The following is a 19,675-nucleotide window of genomic DNA, read 5'->3' as shown; positions in this document are numbered from 1 at the left end:
AATATAATATATATATATATATATATATTTATATTAACCTTCATTTAACTAAGCAAGTCAGTTAAGAACAAATTGTAATTTACAATGACGAGTTTCTTGATCATGGCCCTTTCTTAATCAATGGTTGGTTGGTCTTCTGTGGTCCATGTTGAGGTCTACGCTGACTTCGTGGCATTCAGCTGCAGACCTACGGAATGTGCGTAAACTGTCGCTTATGCTGGAGTGCGAAAATACTATGCCAAACGGGCGCCGTCTCGTTTGCTGCCTGCGCGCGTCTCCAAGGATGAGAAGATGCTCGGATGCATCCATTACGGATTTCGTTCTTATTTGAACTGAATAGCGATTTAACTATGTTAATGTGTACGTTTCTTCACCCTGTACGTGTAGTTTGTGGGTTCCGCTTATGTTGAACGTGCTATCCGGTGTATGAAGTCCCTTCGTTGCGTTGGTGCTGCGGAAGACAAGAGAGCCGAGCTAACATCCGTGGAAGAGAGCTAATCAATTTAGAGAAGAGAAAAAGAGGGATAGTTAAGGGGTTGGGGAACTGACGAGAAGAGAGGGAACGAAAGGAGAGAGAACGTCGACCTCACACCCCAGAAATTGAAACAGAAAGGTATGAGTCTATTGGACGTAGGTGAAATGGCCGTCGTAGTCAACCTATTTGTTATTTTGGTATGATTATGCGTATATCAGGTGGAGACATTACCGTTTTATTTGCTCAAATTGCTTAGTATAAATTAATATCGGGGGGAAACCATTGGGTTACAATTTAAAAATGTTGGAAATCAAAGCTAATGTGTTGTAAGACATTCTTAAGATCATTTCAAATCGAAAAGGTGCTGGAATCATACATCAGCTTATTTTGTAACATACCTGCCTAATGTTAAATAACATTATTTTTTGTTGCATTTGTTTAGTTTAGTCAAAGAGAATCGATGCAAGCCATTTTGTAATGCAGAATTAGGCCTATTCTAATTTCAATTGCGTTCCATAGGTGCGCCGTAGCGCGAGGCCAGCTGCATTATTAGAATTATATGATAATTTATAGTCACAAGGGCTTATTGTGCTTTGGTCATACACTGAGGATAGATTACAACTATTTTTCATTTGAATGATATGGGAATGATCTAATTCGACTTTTTATTCCAATGATTTAGACTCTCCATTTTATGCTGTAAAATGACCAAATGAAGATTTTAAAAATCCCCTGCAAATGAAGTATAAGCCACCATTTTAACCTTAACATAATTTCCCCTATAAAACACTGATTTCAACTATTGTTTATATAGCCTCATCCTAACCGGATTCCCACCTTCAACAACTCCGAATCCATTTAGTGTTGTCATAGTTACAGTAGATGATGTTAGCCTGCTGCACCTGTGTGGCTTTGTGTTAATCTCAGACCAGCTGTAAATATTAGGCCTAATTGAGCCTGGTATACAGGATCTCTCTTAATGCTCAGGTAGCCTTCAGTTTAAGAATATTCAAAGCCACAAATGCTAACACTTAAAGACTGCTTGTGTAATGCTTTATAACTTGGTATACGCATATAGGCTATTAACCTTTATAATGTCTAATAATAAGCTGTATAACAGGCTATATTAGCTCTATCTCTCTGTTATGTATCAACATTTCAACTGACTCAAAATGGCTGTTATTTAGTCATGATTAATATAAGGCTATTATAATAGTCTACATTATACAATGCATTATAACTGTATAATAATGCACATAATAGTTGCAGGCTTTTGAAGTAAATTATAACCAAAGGCTATTTAAGTAAAGTGTCACCCCACAATAATCACCTCAACATGTGACCAGATCCAAAGAATAAAGCATTGGTAGAATACAGTGATGACACAATAATCATGTGTTTGTATAACATTTGGTCAGCAGGTTGCAGATCATTTGTTTCTTCACGATTGAATGCTTTCTTCTCCCACGACTGATTGTGTGTAGTAGTACATGGGTGCCACCATGTAGATAATGTTTTTTAACAGAATCAGCGGAATGAATACACCCCTGATCACGCGTAAACACAGTTCACTTTCATTGCAGTCACGTTGTATTCCTTCTCGCATCTATGCGAACTCCTCCTCACCCCCATGTGGAGTTCAATACACAACACATCAGCTGCATGTGACCCGGTGAAAAACCCTTCCAAGCCAAACCGCTACATACAGCCTACATCGTTGTCACCATATTAACTAAAGTAACGTCATAGTCAGCATAGATAGAACTAACGCATTAGTAAACCCGCTACAATCAAGCAGTAATGTTACAGTGTACAGTCAGTAAGCAGTTACACTGGCGGGCCCCGGTCCCAATAAATTAGTAATACCAAAAGTATACCTTAACTTGGAAGAGTTCCATGTGTTGTGTTGGAAAGTCATAGCTAGCTAGCTAACATACCATCCCTCTGTTTGAGTAGGTTGTTTCAGTAGGCTAAACTAGATAGCTGCATTTGCTAGCTAAGTAAGTGAAACTGAAAGTGGAAATGACACTCTTTCTCCTTAATTTTGGAAGAAATTAATTTGTTAAAAACTGTTCAACTACTGTCTTTCTCTCTCTTTGAGTCAACTACTCACCACATGTTATGCACTGCAATGCTAGCTATCATTTGATTGGGTGGACAACATGTCCGTTCATACTGCAAGAGCTCTGAAAGGTTGGAGGACATCCTCCGGAAGTTGTCATAATTACTGTGTAAGTCTATGGAAGGGGTTGAGAACCATGAGCCTCCTAGTTTGTGTATTGAAGTCAATGTACCCAGAGGTGTAGCCAGCTGTCTTCCGGCTACACCATGGTGCTACCCTACAGAGTGCTGTTGAGGCTACTGTAGACCTTCTTTGCAAAATCGTGTGTTTTAATCAATTATTTGGTGACATGATTGTATTTAGTATAGTTTTATCTAAAAAGGATAACTTTTAAAATGCTTAAAATGTGTATTTTTATGAAATTCACTGAGGAGGATGGTCATCCCCTTCCTCCTCTGAGGAGCCTCCACTGATATGTAACCAATTGACCCTAATAAGAGAATATGCACTATAGAATTGCACCATTGTACCATCGACAGTGCACAGAGTGTATGAAAGTGTCCTCAAAAAAAGGGATACATCTATGGACAACAATGTGTGTTCTGTTAGATGTTTTGATGGCCTTGGAATGAGTCTTAGGGCTCGATTCAGTCCATATCGCTGAAGATAGTGCAGTAAACATTTAAGGCAGTGTTCCCCCTTTGTCACAGAGACTGCATTCACGGTAAACACTGCATATATCGGCTCAATCGGAAAATACCTTTACATTTAAATCGCTCTATACCATGGCTCTTCCGCAATACGGATTGAATCGAGCCCTTAGTGAAGAGCAATCTTTTTCCCTATCAAGCCATGGGTCTGGCTAATTAACTTGTTTTACAATGGTGTGTCTCTCTGTCGTCTTGTAAAGCCCAACATACAGTTCTTATATAATGAAAATGGAAATTTCCTGAACAAGATCGGCACGATAAAATGGGACATTTTCACAATTATGGACAAGCCCATTGTCTCAGAGGCATCATCCTGTAGTGTAGGCCCCACATAGATCGTGAACGGACACCACACACATTGAATATATTCCCCTTTACCAATACTACTGTCTGTTGCAAAGACCTGGAGGCTATGTTATGCACATTGACACAATAATAATTTGTCTCAATGTTGCAATTATAGTGGAGGATCATGGATTGAAACTGCACTTTGGTGTGTGTGTGTGTGTGCTGGTTCCAGTGGCGATTTTCGCATGTAAATCTTGGTAGGGGGAAAAAACATGTGGGATGCATGCCACCTAAGCCACTACACAACACTAAACAATACATTAACAATACATGAATTACACTATACCACTGCTACACCTGGCTATCAGCGGAGCCTTGTCTGGCAGCGAAACAGTTCATTCAGCCTCATTTACTGCCTTTAAAAAAACATAGCTGATATGGCTGACTTTCTTAAACAAATGTGGTTTCTACTGACAATTGAGATGTACAAACTATGGCATAAGGGGACAACAAGCAGATAAGAGGCAATCCGGAATTTCAATTAAGACATTCATGAGCGAGCTAAGACGGACACAGTCAATATAACTATTTGATTAGAACTTTTGAAATGTACGGTGAAAGAATTCAGAACATGGGCTGTTCTTACAGTGTTCTCCCTGTACACCAAGTCAGAACTGTAGGATAAATAAAGCAGGTATATAAGCAGACAATGAAAGCTCTTGCAATATTTGATGATTACATTTCTCAAAAACAGGTTATGGGCTACATGTGCACCACCAAGTCAGAACAGTAGAAGAAATTAAGAGGCTGAAAATAGACCAAATTATTAGGGTGAGGCACATGGGCTACTTACAGCTTACTACACAACATACACTTAGTATTACTTTCTTAGCTACAGTATACATATCTCCCTGGCATATTACATCATTTATGAAGCAGCATACAATACATTTTTGGACTCACCTTGTTGTGCTGTGCTCACTTGAACAGGAAGGATGTGTGGCGGTCCTTCGTGGGTAAATTTTGTCATAAAACTTTGTCATCAAAGTCTGGCATTCTCTGGATTTATGGGGCTTTCAAGACAACTGGGAACTTGGGAAAAAAAGGTTGAATCATGATAACGTCAGTGCTCTTCAGGTCGTAGCTCTAGAAAGAGTCCCAAGTTTCCGATTTACAATTCTGAGTTCGATGAAAGTTCAAAACGTATTTTCCCAGTCGTAGCTCATTTTTCTCAACTTCCCAATTGTCTTGAACTCACTAAAGTCAGATTTTGCACTTCCGACTTAACAGTTGTTTTGAGTGCAGCACAAATCATGCTTCATTGACAGCATGGTCAATATTGAATGTTTATTATTTTCAACTAGGAAAAGAGACCCTTAATCTTAGACTTGGGACCACACAGCCACTCCACTGAATAGCAGGCTAATGATTGCAGTTAGCCACTGATTCCTTCCAAACCACTCATTGTTGAATTTGCGATTTCCAACTTGTTGAGTAATGTTTATGTCCAATGGCCAATGAGCACCGATACGTTGTATCTATAATTTCTCTTCATTGTTTCTCTTCATATGACAAGGATTAAAAAGGATTTGCCAGTAGATTGTTTACTTGATTCATGATGATGACCGCTAGCTAAGATTTTGAAAGTATAATGTTGCCATGATCAGTTCAAAGCTACTGTAGATATAACGTGATTTGACGTCATTTTATCTGTGGCCAATGACCTTGAGCCTTCTTGGATGGGCAATTCTAATGTAACTCTATGGCAGCACTCAAGGGGCTAGAATTTTCAAGGTCTACCCTTAAACTTGGCGGTGACGTATTGTCCCTATGAGTGACGGAACACTGAGCCAATCCCGAAGCAACGCTCCGTATTTTCTGCTGGCTTGCCCCACCACCATAGAAAGCACTGAGCTAGGCTGAAACACCTGTATTTCGGAGCTGCGTTAACCAAGAAAACAACAAAAGAGACCATGTTTGTATGCAGCTTTATTAACTCATTGATATACAGTACCAGTCAGACGTTTGGACACACCTACTCATTCAAGAGTTTTTCTTTATTTTTACTATTTTCTACATTGTAGTATAATAGTGAAGACGTCATAACTATGAAATAACACAAATGGAATTATGTAGTAACCAAAAAAGTGTTATACAAATCAAAATAGATTTTAGATTTTAGATTCTTCATAGCAGCCACCCTTTGCAGCCACCCTTTGCCTTGATGACAGCTTTGCACACTCTTGGCATTCTCTCAACCAGCTTCACCTGGAATGCTTTTCCAACAGTCTTGAAGGAATTCCATCATATGCTGAGCACTTGTTGGCTGCTTTTCCTTCACTCTGCAGTCCAAATCATCCAAACCATCTCAATTGGGTTGAGGTTGAGTGATTATGGAGGCCAGGTCATCTGATGCATCATTCCATAACTCTCCTTCTTGGTCAAATAGCCCTTACACAGCCTGGAGGTGTGGTAGGTCATTGTATTGTTGAAAAACAAATGATAGTCCAACTAAGTGCAAACCAGATGGGATGGCGTATCGCTGCAGAATGCTGTGTGCCTTGAATTGTAAAGAAATCACAGACCGTTTCACCAGCAAAGCACCCCCAACATCATCACACCTCCTCCTCTATGCTTCAAGGTGGGAACCACACATGCGGAGATCATCCGTTCACCTACTCTGCGTCTCACTAGGACACTGCAGTTGGAACAAAAAATCTCACATTTGGACTCAACAGACTAAAGGACAGATTTCCCCAGTCTAATGTCCATTTCTCGTGTTTCTTGGCCCAAGCAAGTCTCTTCTTATTATTGGTGTCCTTTAGAAGTGGCTTCTTTGCAGCAATTCGACCATGAAGGCCTGATTCATGCAGTCTCCTCTGAACAGTTGATGTTGAGATGTGTCTGTTACTTGAACTCTGTAACGCATTTTTTGGCCTGCAATTTCTGAGGCTGGTAACTCTAATGAATTTATCGTCTGCAGCAGAGGTAACTCTGGGTCTTCCTTTCCTGTGGCGATCCTCATGAGAGCCAGTTTCATCATAGCGCTTGATGGTTTTTGTGACTGCACTTGAAGAAACTTTCAAAGTTCTTGACATTTTCCGCATTGACTGACCTTCATGTCTTAAAGTAATTATGGACAGTTGTTTCTCTTTGCTTATTTGAGCTGTTCTTGCCATAATATCGACTTGGTCTTTTACCAAATAGGGCTATCTTCTGTTCACCACCCCTTCCTGGCTCATACACATTAAGAAGGAAAGAAATTCCACATATTAACTTTTAACAAGGCACACCTGTTAATTGAAATGCATTCCCAGTGACTACCTCATGAACCTGGTTGAGCGCATGCCAAGAGTTGCAAAGCTGTCATCAAGGCAAAGGGTGGCCACTTTGTTTGCAAACTGATATGTGACATGTATTAATGCCAAAATAACATGCAAAACAGGCAAGCCCCCAAAACGTTTTATATTTTTGTTTCTAAAAATGTAGGGCTCAAAAATGTAGGGCTCAAAAATGTAGGGCCTCTGCCCCACCTGCCCTGAATGACAGATCGCCACTGGCTGGTGTGAGGGTGGGCAAAGAACATTTCTGTAGACCTATAATTAGCATATTCTTAATGGCTGCTTTAAGACAATAAATATTTGAAAAAGCGATTGATGTTCACCTAATCTGCTGCCTATACTGTATGCAGATTAGGATTCATGAAGAGTTTGTTTCCCTACACTGTTATTGTGAAAGGCAAGGGTCGGCCTTCGTGTGCAATGTATACGTTTTGAGGGATCATCACTGAACCAGATACTGTGACATGTTGGTGTATGTGCAATTGATGGTTTCTTTCTTTCTCTGTATATATGTTACGTTTGGTCTAAAGATATATTGGACTCACTGAGGTTACTCAATAATTATTACTATTACTGAGCTGTAATCCACCAGCCCAGTATTTCAGATTGGTTTGGGTGAATTCTTTGAACACTTGTATAGCACTTTCTTAATGACCCCTTTGTCAGAGAATGAAACATACTATGACTACTGAGCAAGTGTGTTGGCTGTTGACATGCAGTCACTCGACCATGTAATAGCCTACGGAACCCTAAAAGCTTGTGCCTTAGGTGTTAATTGAGCAAAAAGCGAGACACTGATTGGTTGAAAACGACTGAAGTACATCTGCTAGCAAACTGCTAACTGCACACAGTGCTAGAGTGGAATAGGATAGTGCACGGGGCAGTAAAACACAAGATGGTGTGTGAGCCGGTTGCCGTAGCAACCATGTTTCTCGGACCACATGCACTCATGGCACTGCATAGGAGAGATGATGTTTTGGGTTAACTATAAACCTGGGTTAAAATCTGACTATTCACCAGAGAAGTATGATATGAATGGATATATCAATAAGTTGAGCTAAGGTAGCTTTTGTTTGAACAGCAGGGCTTTGACCTACATACAGTATTTTATTGAAGGTCTCCATCTTTGTCGGTCTTAAAGGGACAGTACAGGGTAGTTTGTGTGGAGGAGGATGGAAGGGGGTTCCCATGTTTGTATACATGCTAAAATGACCATGTTAGCAATTTTACTATCCAAATTCCGGCGCACAATTGGCCCAGCGTCGTCCGGGTTAGGTTTTGGCCAGGGAAGGCCGTCATTATAAATAAGAATTTGTTCTTAACTGACTTTCCTACGTTAAAAAATAAAGGTTAAATACAAATTGTGGAAGCACTGTATTCTACGTGGCAGAAATGACCAGGTAGAAATCATATAGTTAAATGGTACACATCAATAACCTATAAATTACTTGTTTGTGTCTACATAAGACAAATGCAGTGTGTGTACATCCTGAGTAGCCTGATGGTATCACACTAGAGGTGCAGGGCTGAGTTGCTTAACAGAATAGCCTGTTCACTGTGTAATGGGCTATTGAAATGATATACACTCCCCTCCATATGTATTTGTATAGTGAGGGTAAATGTTTAATTTGGCTCTATACTCCAGCATTTTAGATTTGAGATAGAATGTTTCATATTAGCCGACGGTACAGAATGTCACCTTTATATTTTCATACATATCTGTTTTGCTGTTTCGAAATTAAAACGATTTATGTATCTAGTCCCCCCATTTGAAGAAGTTATAAGTATTTGGACGTTCACTTATAGTGTATTAAAGTAGTCGACTGTTTAGTATTTGGTCCCATATTCCTTGCACGCAATGACTACATGAAGCTTGTGACTCTACAAACTTGTTGGATGCATTTGCGGTTTATCTCTGTTTTGAATTATGTTTTGCCTAATAGGAACCGAACGGTAAATAATGTATTGTGCCATTTTGGAGTCACTTTTATTGTAAGTAAGAAAATAAGATGTTTCTGAACACTTCCACATTCATGTGGATGCTGCTATTATTATGGATAATCATGAAGGAGGCACAAGGATCATACCCCCCCAAAAAGGTTAACCTCCCTGTTATTGGTAATGCTGAGAGATAAGCATATTATGTTGTAGCCTCTGAACAGCATCTCACTCATCATTATTCATGATTCATTCATGATTTTTCTTAATCGTGGCATTATCAGGATCAATCTAGAAGTGTTCAGAAACATCTCATCTACTCACTTACAAAATAACATGACTCCAGTCATCATTCACCGTTCAGTTACTATCGGGCCAAACGCAACCAAATCAAATTTCAAATGCTTCCCGACCAGTTTTTAAGAGTCACAAGCTTGATGTAGTTACATTGTGTGCAAGGAATATGGGACCAAATACTAGACTAGTTACATGAAGTGCTTTCCTTTCTAAATGGTAAAACGGATAATATGCATGAAAATACCCTCAAATAAAGGGTGACATTCCTTACTGTTTCATCATATTAAACATTTGATCTCAAATCCAAAAATGCTGGAGTATAGAGCAAAATAAAAAATTCCTAAATACATATGAGGGGAGTGTAGAAGCAGTACTAGGGGTCCCTCAAGTTTAATTCAGGTTCTTGCACCCCAGTCCAACCCTATAGGCCTATTGGAGGATCAGGAGAGGTGCAGATGCAGACCAGTCAAGAGAGGTGCAGATTTTTTTTTGCAAATCATGTCCAATCAGTTGAATTTATCTCATAGCAAAGGTTCTGAATACTTATTTAAATAAGGTATTACAGTTTTATATTCGTAATACATTTGCAAAAATGTCTAAAAACCTGTTTTCATTATGGGGTAGTGTGTGTAGATTGCTGAGGAAATGTTTTCATTTAATCCATTTTAGAATTTGCCTGTAAGGTAACACAATGTGGAATAAGTCAAGGGGTCTGAAAACTTTCCGAAGGAACAGTATATTATGTCCCCCCCACTTCTAAAACCAAAGTTGCGCCCCTGCCCCTCAGTATCACAAAGCATACTCCCCAGTTCTTAGTAATCAGTACAACCGATTGTGATTCAATGAATATCTGTCTTTCAGAACAATAGGGCTAGGTCACCATTCATTGGATGTGGGGAAACTTTTAGCTGTTTCCCTCATGTAGCAGTAGTTGTGTAACATTGATTTTAAAAATGGGTTATACTTCATTAAATATCATTTCAAACTGACAGTACAGCACTTGCTTGTTATTGTCTTTTAAAGTGATGTTGGTATGTGATCACGTCTATTTATCCCTGCAAATACCTTTTCTCCACATACATGCTCATAAATACCAAAGGTGTTTGTTTTACTCTCATCATTGAGTAATGAATCATACGCTACATTTATTTCATGACCAATATTTATTTTGCTCTAGGCCTGTGGTGCTTTGAGTTGTGACACACCTTAGCTTTCAAGTGAGCTTTTTAGAATTTTGTGATCCACCTTTTGAACAAGTATCAAGCCTTGAACAACATTTTTACCTCGACCTATGAATGAAATAGTAGGTGACTCACTAGTAGGCTCTAGAGCCTAATTTGTGAGAACCAATGCTCTAGTGTAAACCTGAAAGTTTAACATGCTTTCCATGCATTTCATCTATTGACCATCAATCTTGCAATTGCATTCCACATGATTAAATATTTCACAGTGCTTCTACAGTTACAGAGCTAATGTGTCAGTACTCATGTCTTGTTCAGTTGTCTGATCCCCCTTTCTTTCTTTCTTTCTTCTTTCTCTCTCTCTCTCCCTCCTACAGTGAGGAGCATCTACCCTCCATAGAGACACCCCTTTCAAGAGACTATTCACCAAACATCTCCTTTTTTATTGTAATAATTGTCATGGGACAATTATTAATTCTCAAAAAAAATATGCTGAAAAATAGACGGCATTCTATATTTAAACTGACATGAACAAAGTCAAGTGAGGAAATATAAATGATAAATCAAGAGACCATTTAATATCTAACAGTTCTTCATGATTTTTAAAACGACTTGAAAGAGAAGAATAGAATGTATTGGTGAAATGAACATCAAGAGAACCACTTAATTGTCTTGTATCGGAGGTGATTTATCAACATATTAGAACTAAAGGTGGGTCATGACCAATTTGCCATGCATGTTGTCATGGTGACCAGCCCCTCCACCCCCTCCCCCCTCCTCTGGTTGGTCCAGCTTTTGCTGTGGCTTCACCACCATGGACCTCAGCTGACAGAGGCCGTGCCCCCATGTCCCAACCCTTGTAGCTGCTCCAATCAGGCAAGCCGCGTCATCTGTACAAGGAAGAGTTTAGAGGACGTACCGGACAGTATATCTGTGAACACAAGATACCTCAACTTACAAGAGAACACGATTCAGGTAAATATGCCTTTCTCTCATTACATTTACCCACAATTCATACATGTACTCATATGAACAGAGTATGCTTTACGGCAGAGAGGTTTCATATGGCTACAATGTACCAGCATGTTTTTATATCTCTCAACAGGTGATAAAGTCAGACACATTCAAGCACCTGCGGCATTTGGAAATACTACAGCTCTCCAAGAATCACATCCGACAGATTGAGGTGGGAGCGTTCAATGGCCTGCCAAACCTCAACACCCTTGAGCTCTTTGACAATCGCCTCACACTGGTACCATCGCAGGCCTTTGAGTACCTCAGCAAGCTGCGGGAGCTCTGGCTACGGAACAACCCCATCGAGACACTGCCAGCGTACGCCTTTCACCGCGTTCCCTCCCTGCGCCGGCTCGACCTGGGCGAACTCAGAAAGCTGGACTACATCTCCGAGGCCGCCTTTGAGGGCCTGGTCAACTTGCGCTTCCTGAACCTGGGCATGTGCGGCCTGAAGGACATCCCCAACCTCACGCCCTTGGTCAGACTGGAGGAGCTGGAGCTGTCAGGAAACCAGCTGGGGATCGTCAGGCCGGGCTCCTTCCAGGGCCTGGTGTCACTGCGCAAGCTGTGGCTCATGCACTCCAAGGTGACGGTCATTGAGCGCAATGCCTTCGACGACCTGAAGAACCTGGAGGAGCTCAACCTGTCCCACAACTCCCTGCATTCACTGCCCCACGACCTCTTCACCCCGCTGCACCAGTTGGAGCGGGTGCACCTCAACCACAACCCCTGGGTGTGCAACTGCGATGTCCTGTGGCTCAGTTGGTGGCTCAAGGAGACAGTGCCCAGTAACACCACATGCTGTGCCCGTTGCCATGCGCCCCCAGTCCTGAAGGGCCGCTACATCGGTGAGCTGGACCAGAGCCACTTCACATGCTACGCTCCCGTCATCGTAGAACCACCCACCGACCTCAATGTCACAGAGGGTATGGCCGCGGAGCTGAAGTGTCGCACTGGCACCTCCATGACGTCTGTCAACTGGCTCACCCCAAATGGCACCCTCATGACCCATGGATCGTACCGTGTCAGGATCTCAGTCCTTCATGACGGAACCCTGAATTTCACCAACGTTACTGTGCAGGACACGGGCCAATACACCTGCATGGTGACCAACTCCGCCGGCAACACCACGGCGACTGCAGTGCTCAACGTGTCCTCCTCCGACTCCAGCAACCCCTACAGCTTCTTCACCACCGTCACTGTTGAAACCGTGGAAACAAACAATGGTGAGGATGCTGGGAGGCAGTACATAAACGAAACCTATGTACCACCAGATTACCTGGGTCCCACTTTTTCAGGAGGGGTACTGGGTAAAGGCAGGGCTGGATTCACCATATCTCCATCTCGCTCTTCTCTCAACTCTTTCTCCCCGCGTGCCACCAGAAACACTGAAAATACAGTCACAGTGTCGATAATGGATGTCACAAACATTACTGGCCTGGACGACGTGATGAAGACCACCAAGATCATCATTGGCTGCTTTGTGGCCATCACCTTCATGGCAGCTGTGATGCTTGTGGTCTTCTACAAGCTGAGGAAGCAGCACCAGCTGCATAAGCACCATGGCCCCACCCGCGCCATTGAGATCATCAACGTGGAAGATGAGATTGGTGCCGGGGCCGGGAGCGGCATCTCAGGGGGATCGACCATGCAATCTGTGTGCGGAGGAGACGGAACATTGAGGATGCATCACCCGGAAATAGTCAACCTTCCCAACATTGGGCGATCAGAGCATCTTAACCATTACTACAAGGCCAATCATTTCAACAACAATGTGATGGGTCTGAGCATTGGGACAGGGGCAGGAGTCGGTACTCTAAGCAACAAGAACAATCTGTCTACACTTAACCAGCAAGGCCAGGATATCCCAATCTCCTGTACACAGGTTCCAATCTCCTCCGCCACTTTCCAGACCATGTCTGGAAATGGCACCAACACCAACCCTCTTTCTGTTTCCCCACCTCTGCCAATGTCCCTCCCCATGCCCCCCATGGGATTACATGGATCGATCAAGGGTTTCATGGGCCAGAACCAGAACCCACAAATGGAACCTCTTCTCTTCAAGGGAAACTCAAAGGAAAACGTTCAAGAGACTCAAATTTGAGAACGAGTGAGGAGAGAGAGAGAGTGCAAGGGAACGACAGAGAGGGGATTGATGGCTGGTTTACGCACTGAATGATTAGACACTACAGTGCGTTGACATTACACCAAGAGAGATGATAGGCTGACACCGCAATACACAATCGCATAGGCTGGTCAGCTAAAGTGTACTGAGCCAAGGATTACCACAATGGGCCACTTGTGTTTGTAGTAACGGTCACGGCAATGGAGTTAAATATCGAACATCGCTACAATGTAAATCTGTGCCAAAGCAAATGTTTCTTGCCGTTTCTATGAGTTGTATTCACATAGAAGAAAGTACTGTGGCTCAATTCCCTAAGTCTTTGTTGGCCAATCAGTCAAGACATGCACAGCACTTACCACATTGAAGTTTGCGTTATGAGACATAACAGGAACAAATACTAGACATTTCTCTTTTACAGAAAACACTTGTGAAAGACACTCTGGTATAAACTCACTAGTCTCCCTTGAGGCCGTAGGTAGGCATAAATGGAAGGACAAATGGTACAGTACAGTACAAATTACTGTGAAAAGTCACAAATTCTATCAGTATATTTTCATTTGAATATGTAACATTGCAGATTCCAATGCAGAGATATTTTGGAGGATGTTTGAGCTGTAATAGTTTGTTTTGTGAATGATCAGGGGTGGTGATTGTGAAGGTTGATACAATACATATGTTTTGAGTTTGGCTTCTCATCCAAAACATAAGGGCTCAATTGCAACACTCATTGTGATTCTATGAATTTGGCTTCCATGAACATTGGAAAATCGTAGGAGAGGTCCCCCAGTGTTCTGTTTGACAAGCTTTTGTCTGTGATAACTGGACAATTCTGTTCTTGTTTGTTTTGAGAGTATATTCCATATATTCCAGCAGGCTACTTGGTTATTCAAATGAGAGCTTCAGGTGGTGCCAGCATGTGCCATCAGCAAATGCAGGTGAAATAACTAAACAGTGAGCTAATATCTTGCAAAGAATTGTATGGGCAATGGAAATGTTGACAAAGTGTACAACAACAGATCAGTGGCAAGATATTTGCTATAAGTGGGGAATTTGATATGAACTCCTTTCTCATGGTGACCATTTTGATGCCACGTAATGCCGTCAAAAGGGTGATTAAATGCCTGTCTTTGCCATGGCATTCAGTCGGTGGGTTCAACCACCATATTTGGTTTAGTGTAACAGAAATGTATGATAATCGTATTTGTTTGTGTGACAGTTGTACAAGCCACCTGTTTTACAGTGTACCTTTCATGTGTTAATACCATTTAAAGCTTTGCGCATTTAAACTGTCTTCAATTATTTTTGCTTAGTTTGATATAATGTGTACAAATTGTCTAGCCATGTATCATTCACATAAATAAATAAATCATATATCGAGGTCATGGAGGTCAATGGAAACCAATTGAAAATAAACAATAGTTATGAAGAGTGATACAGTAGGCTACATTTTTAAATATAGGTTGAACCTATATGGCATACGATTCACCCATTAGTCATCTTGGTAATCATAGTATGATGTCTGTTCTTAAATATCTCATGACAGGCTTTTAGTCATTCTAATGAGAGAGTTACATTGGCATGAAAAGGACGCTTAAAGTGACACAGAATCCAGTTTGTCTCCTGAAAAAAGCTTCCGCTTCACTCCCTAACCCCAAGAAAAAAATGGGAAAATGGTTGTTGCAATTGAGAGCAAACTGAACACGCCGACCATATTCAAGTGAAAGACCGATTGTTGCAGCTGAGATTAGATGTATGTGTAACTGTAATACTACACACAGTAAGTAGTATTTGTGTATATGGAGGTGATCTTGCACCAACATGCTGCTCTGTGTAATTTGTTAACCACTCAACATTTGCTTTCGCTGCACCCCTCTCTCCTCGCAGTGCTGCATACATTTTCAGAGCCGTTGCCTTGAGTGAGTGGGAATGGTTGGTTCTTCTGATCTTCTGGTTACTCCCGTAATGAGTGTAACATTAGAAACAAAGGTACATGTTTTGGGGAAATAATGATAACATTAATAATAATATGATCAATTCTGATAGAATATATGATTATATCTGTTGTGTTAGACATGTACACAGGGCTTTCAGTTAGTTTGATCAGGATTAATATATGAAAAACAACATGCAAAACTATAGTCAACAACAGGTCCGTTTATAGGTTGCCCAACCAAGGAACTATGAGGGAGTTTTTCCTTTACGTTTGACACCCAGTTTCCGTAATTATGGTACTTCTCCTGAAAAAGAGTGAAGTCGAATAATGATATAGTATTTTACTAATGTGGTCCGGCAGACAGTTTTTGTGAGCAGGGTTCAACTGTTTCCCTACTGAGACGCTACCAGAATATAAATGAAGACTAAAAACTCCAACATATGGCTGCACTGTTGATGTGCTACATTTGGTAACTCTACTGTCAGATTTCAAAGAGCATATTAAATACCTCAGAGTAAACCACAGAACAAGATCCTTGAATTATAATATTTGGCGCAATGTTTGATGATCAACATTGCTATTGTAGACATGTTACTTTCATACCATTGGAGAAACTATGTCTATTGTTAAGCTGTATTATTATTTATACATGTTGTATTATTGTTGTTATTATTATCATTATGATCATTATTATTTTAAGGACCCTGTTACACCCTGAAATGAATGGTGTAGTAAATGTCTACCCAGCTGGAATATGATGGAAGAAATGTACAACAGTCACTACTAAACCATGCCCGAGTAACAACACCAGTAAAGAACACATGAACTTTTGACAACTATGTCATCTTTACTCTACTTTACAAAAGAAGATGATGATGGCCTCTTGCAACAGATGGAATACTGAGTGTGTCATTTGTCAACCCTCCCCCCTCCACAGTAATGGAATACTGGTGTTGTAAACCACAAACTGACCTTTTGGTACGAGGTTCCATTTGCTAAACAGAACGAGAAGCTGAACTATGTTTTTGTTTGGAAAGCTTTTTAATGAAGTGAAAGACATGAAGTTAAGCTATAGCAAACATATAGATTTCTTGAAATGCAAAAATAATAAAAGCATCATTTTTGTGTTCATTTGTTTAAAAGAATTCCGCAAGTTTTGGTTGTATCTAAAGTGTAATATTATCGATATGGTCATTATCAATGTACTGTCATCTGATGTCACTTATGAATCATAAACCCAGGGATACAAAATGGTGTAGTAGGAGGTTTGAAACATTGTACTGCTTTTCTATTCAACTTTGGCCACATCAATACATATGGTATTTACACTTCTATGATTGTCTTACAATGACTGAGAGGTACTATACGTTGCTGTCTATGCCAATTTGGCTTAACTTTCTGCCAGCTGTAAAGACTATTTCTCATTAAGAACTGTTCAACACACACAGTTCCAATTTAGTTTTGTTGTTTTGCAATCTCGAGCACCACATACTACAAAATACTTTAACAGTTAAGCTGGGTAAAATTCTGATGACATGATAATACATTAAGTTACGGCGTGGATTTTATAACACAAAAATGAAATGAATTCTGAACAATATCACTTATTCCGTGTGTTTTGTCATTTTTTGTTTTTCTACCTCTTATGAAGAGAAGGGAGTTAGTACTTCTTTGACCACTAGCACAGTGTCCATGTTGGGCCAGAGTCACATCCATGTAAGTTGTCAGAGTCAGCAGAGTTGTGTTGTGTCAGAGTCAATTAATTTAAAAACATTTGTTGGACATGACTGTAAAAACACCAGCAAATCAGCTCCAAGTGATTTTAATTTAGGAAATCTGTTTCAAAGTATTTCCACACATAATATAGAGAAATATGTGATCATATACAAATGTAAGCAAGGTTTGAAATGAGTATGTTTTAGTCAAATGTTATATCTGTTTGGGCTTCTTGCGGTCAATTTGCAGTTGACCAATTATTTATAATTATATTCCGGCCCCCTGACCATCCGCTCAAGAAAAAAATCGCCCCATGGCTGAATGATCCCTGCTTTATACCATTTGGACTATTAGTGTGCGGCCTAATGCACAGATGGGCAACTGGTGGTCACCCTTATGTAGGCCCACGGATCAATTAAAAAATATATGTTAGTCTGTGTCTCCATTTACTGTTGAGAGTTAGAATAGTATAATATAATTTTGCAATTTCGCGATTTGGTTGTGCAGTCACTGATGGTCACTCAATTAGCCATGTCAGAAAAAAAAGATGTATTGGTAAGTTAGCCTAGCGGCCAGCTTGTAGTAATAATGGTTGATTTACCCCATTGATTTTGTTAGTCACTCTCAATCAGATATCATATTAAGATAAGCTAACATTTCCCTCCACCCTATTACAAAATGTGTAGAATTGCATGAAATGTGTTATAGAATTACTAAATCTTCTCTCCGCCCCATGGCTAAATGTGTAGATTTGTAGCAAACGTACATTAAAACTGCAACATTTTCTCTCTGCCCTATGGCAAAATGTGAAGAATTGCAGCAGTCGTACATTAAAACAGGGGGGACCTGCGTGCCACTGCAGCCCCTCATGATTAGTTCAGATGTTATAAAACTACTTACACCACTGTGAGTAAGTACTCTTTGTTTTTGTGATGTTACTAGCATGTTGACGTGTACAGTAAGTAACACGGTAATAATACTTGAGGTGGCCTGACATACTGTCTTCATAATATTTACATAGGAACGGCAATCTTTAGAACACAGCACATGGTTATTGTATGGTCTCAGTATGGTCAGAATGGAGTAACTGTCTGTGTTTTGCACCCAATTGGCCACAGAGTCATGGTTGAGAACAGTTACCTGCATCTGGTTCGTCATACAAAGTTAAATCTAACTTCCCATAACCGCTGGTATAAACCTACTGTACTGTAATCCTGGTATGTTCCACTTATTTGTCCCAGTTTCATAATGTTTATTGCAAATTGATTCCAACCAATATAAAGAAATGTTGATAGCCAAATAATGAATACATTGATGATCCATTTTACATTTTGATCATTTGATGATTTGTGACGCTTATGCACCATGTTTAACAAAGACTACTGTCCATTTGGGACACTATTCGATTCTCTGGGGCATGTTTGTATGTGGTTGTCATCCTGCATCCCCTGGAGAACCCTCTTGGTCCCTGGAGACTTCCTTTACATTCCTGTTGGAACAAGCATCAAAATGCAGTACAGACAGGGGATCTGAAGAGATAGATTGGTAGTTAGTGATGAGCTGCCAGTAAGGATGGTGTTTATTAATAAGTTGAGGCAGATAACCTCGAGCTAAGACGAGTCTTGAAAGCAATTGCACCCAAAACACCTTGAGGTGAAAATTCAAGTAGGGTAATTCATAACACACAGCATGATCTATAATTCTTAGCGTAAAGGAAAGAAATGTGAGTTAGTGAAAGAAAAACCGCATACATAACATCTCTCATGCCGTATATCTGCTTCTTAGTCGACAGAGCAGGCAGATTTTAAGTGACACAAATCGTAATATTCTTAAGAGGCCGTGAAGAGAGCAGCGAAATGTGCCGTATGCGGCGGAGGAGAACACATCTAGCATCCCGACTGAAAGGTTAAAGTGAAATGCTGGAATGCAAATGTGATTAGAGGAACGTGTGATCTTAACACAGACATGTGTGGCAGCACAAGGTGGCCTTGAGAAAACGCCGTTCTCATCGCTCACAGCAAGGCACAACCATATGTACCGGAGGCTAATTTTCTCATCTTCCAATTGTGACGTGACTAATTGAAATGAAAGGGGGACAAATTGTTTTTGTGGATGGGTGCAACGATCCCCATCGCTGTCCCCTTTATCTGGACCCAAAACATGGATCTATCCTCTTCCTGAGCCTGCTCTCTTGCCCTCTTTCTCTTCTTCCATGCTATTGTTCCCTTCAAATTCAATAGCCTCACAGCACTGATTCTCAAGGGATTTCCTTCCCACTACCATGGCCCACAAAAAGACTGTACATATACTGCAGCATCTGTTGGGAGACTGACATTAGATTAACTCTACTATGGTGCTATGGAGACGAGGTGTCCCAGTGTGTAAGCAGATACAGTAGTGCCTCTGCTCGGGAACCATGGAAATGTTGTTTTTTTGCTGTAGGGAGGTAGCACATGCCTACAGTACATGCATACAAGAGCAGTTTATGGTAGCTATATTCAAGTGTGGATGTAGCATCAACGGCTAGATCCTGGCTGTGAATTATGTGGCCTGTTAGGGAATTGAGTGACATGATCTGTGTGTGAGAGTTAGTGT

At 40.7% G+C, this 19,675-nt stretch overlaps 1 protein-coding gene across 1 annotated transcript; it reads left to right on the top strand.

The window, feature by feature from the left end:
* The first annotated feature begins 195 nt into the window (after window positions 1-195).
* On the top strand, window positions 196-16,971 carry LOC139541966 (leucine-rich repeat-containing protein 4B-like). Its single transcript, XM_071346905.1, has 3 exons — window positions 196-613; window positions 10,670-11,267; window positions 11,398-16,971. The coding sequence occupies exons 2-3, from the start codon at window positions 11,025-11,027 to the stop codon at window positions 13,408-13,410; spliced, it is 2,256 nt and encodes a 751-aa protein (XP_071203006.1). The 5' UTR covers window positions 196-613; window positions 10,670-11,024; the 3' UTR covers window positions 13,411-16,971.
* Window positions 16,972-19,675: the final 2,704 nt, after the last annotated feature.

Source organism: Salvelinus alpinus, chromosome 17 (assembly GCF_045679555.1).
Source record: "Salvelinus alpinus chromosome 17, SLU_Salpinus.1, whole genome shotgun sequence".
Classification (NCBI taxonomy): Eukaryota; Metazoa; Chordata; class Actinopteri; order Salmoniformes; family Salmonidae; genus Salvelinus; species Salvelinus alpinus.
The sequence above is the reverse complement of the archived record's forward strand: the minus strand, read 5'-3'. Positions and strand labels throughout refer to the sequence as shown.

Bases quoted from the DNA above. Each gene is read 5' to 3' on its own strand.
- LOC139541966 (XM_071346905.1), top strand. From the start codon at position 11,025: ATGCATGTTGTCATGGTGACCAGCCCCTCCACCCCCTCCCCCCTCCTC. The intron at 11,268-11,397 runs GTAAATATGCCT...ATCTCTCAACAG, and splicing joins TACAAGAGAACACGATTCAG to GTGATAAAGTCAGACACATT.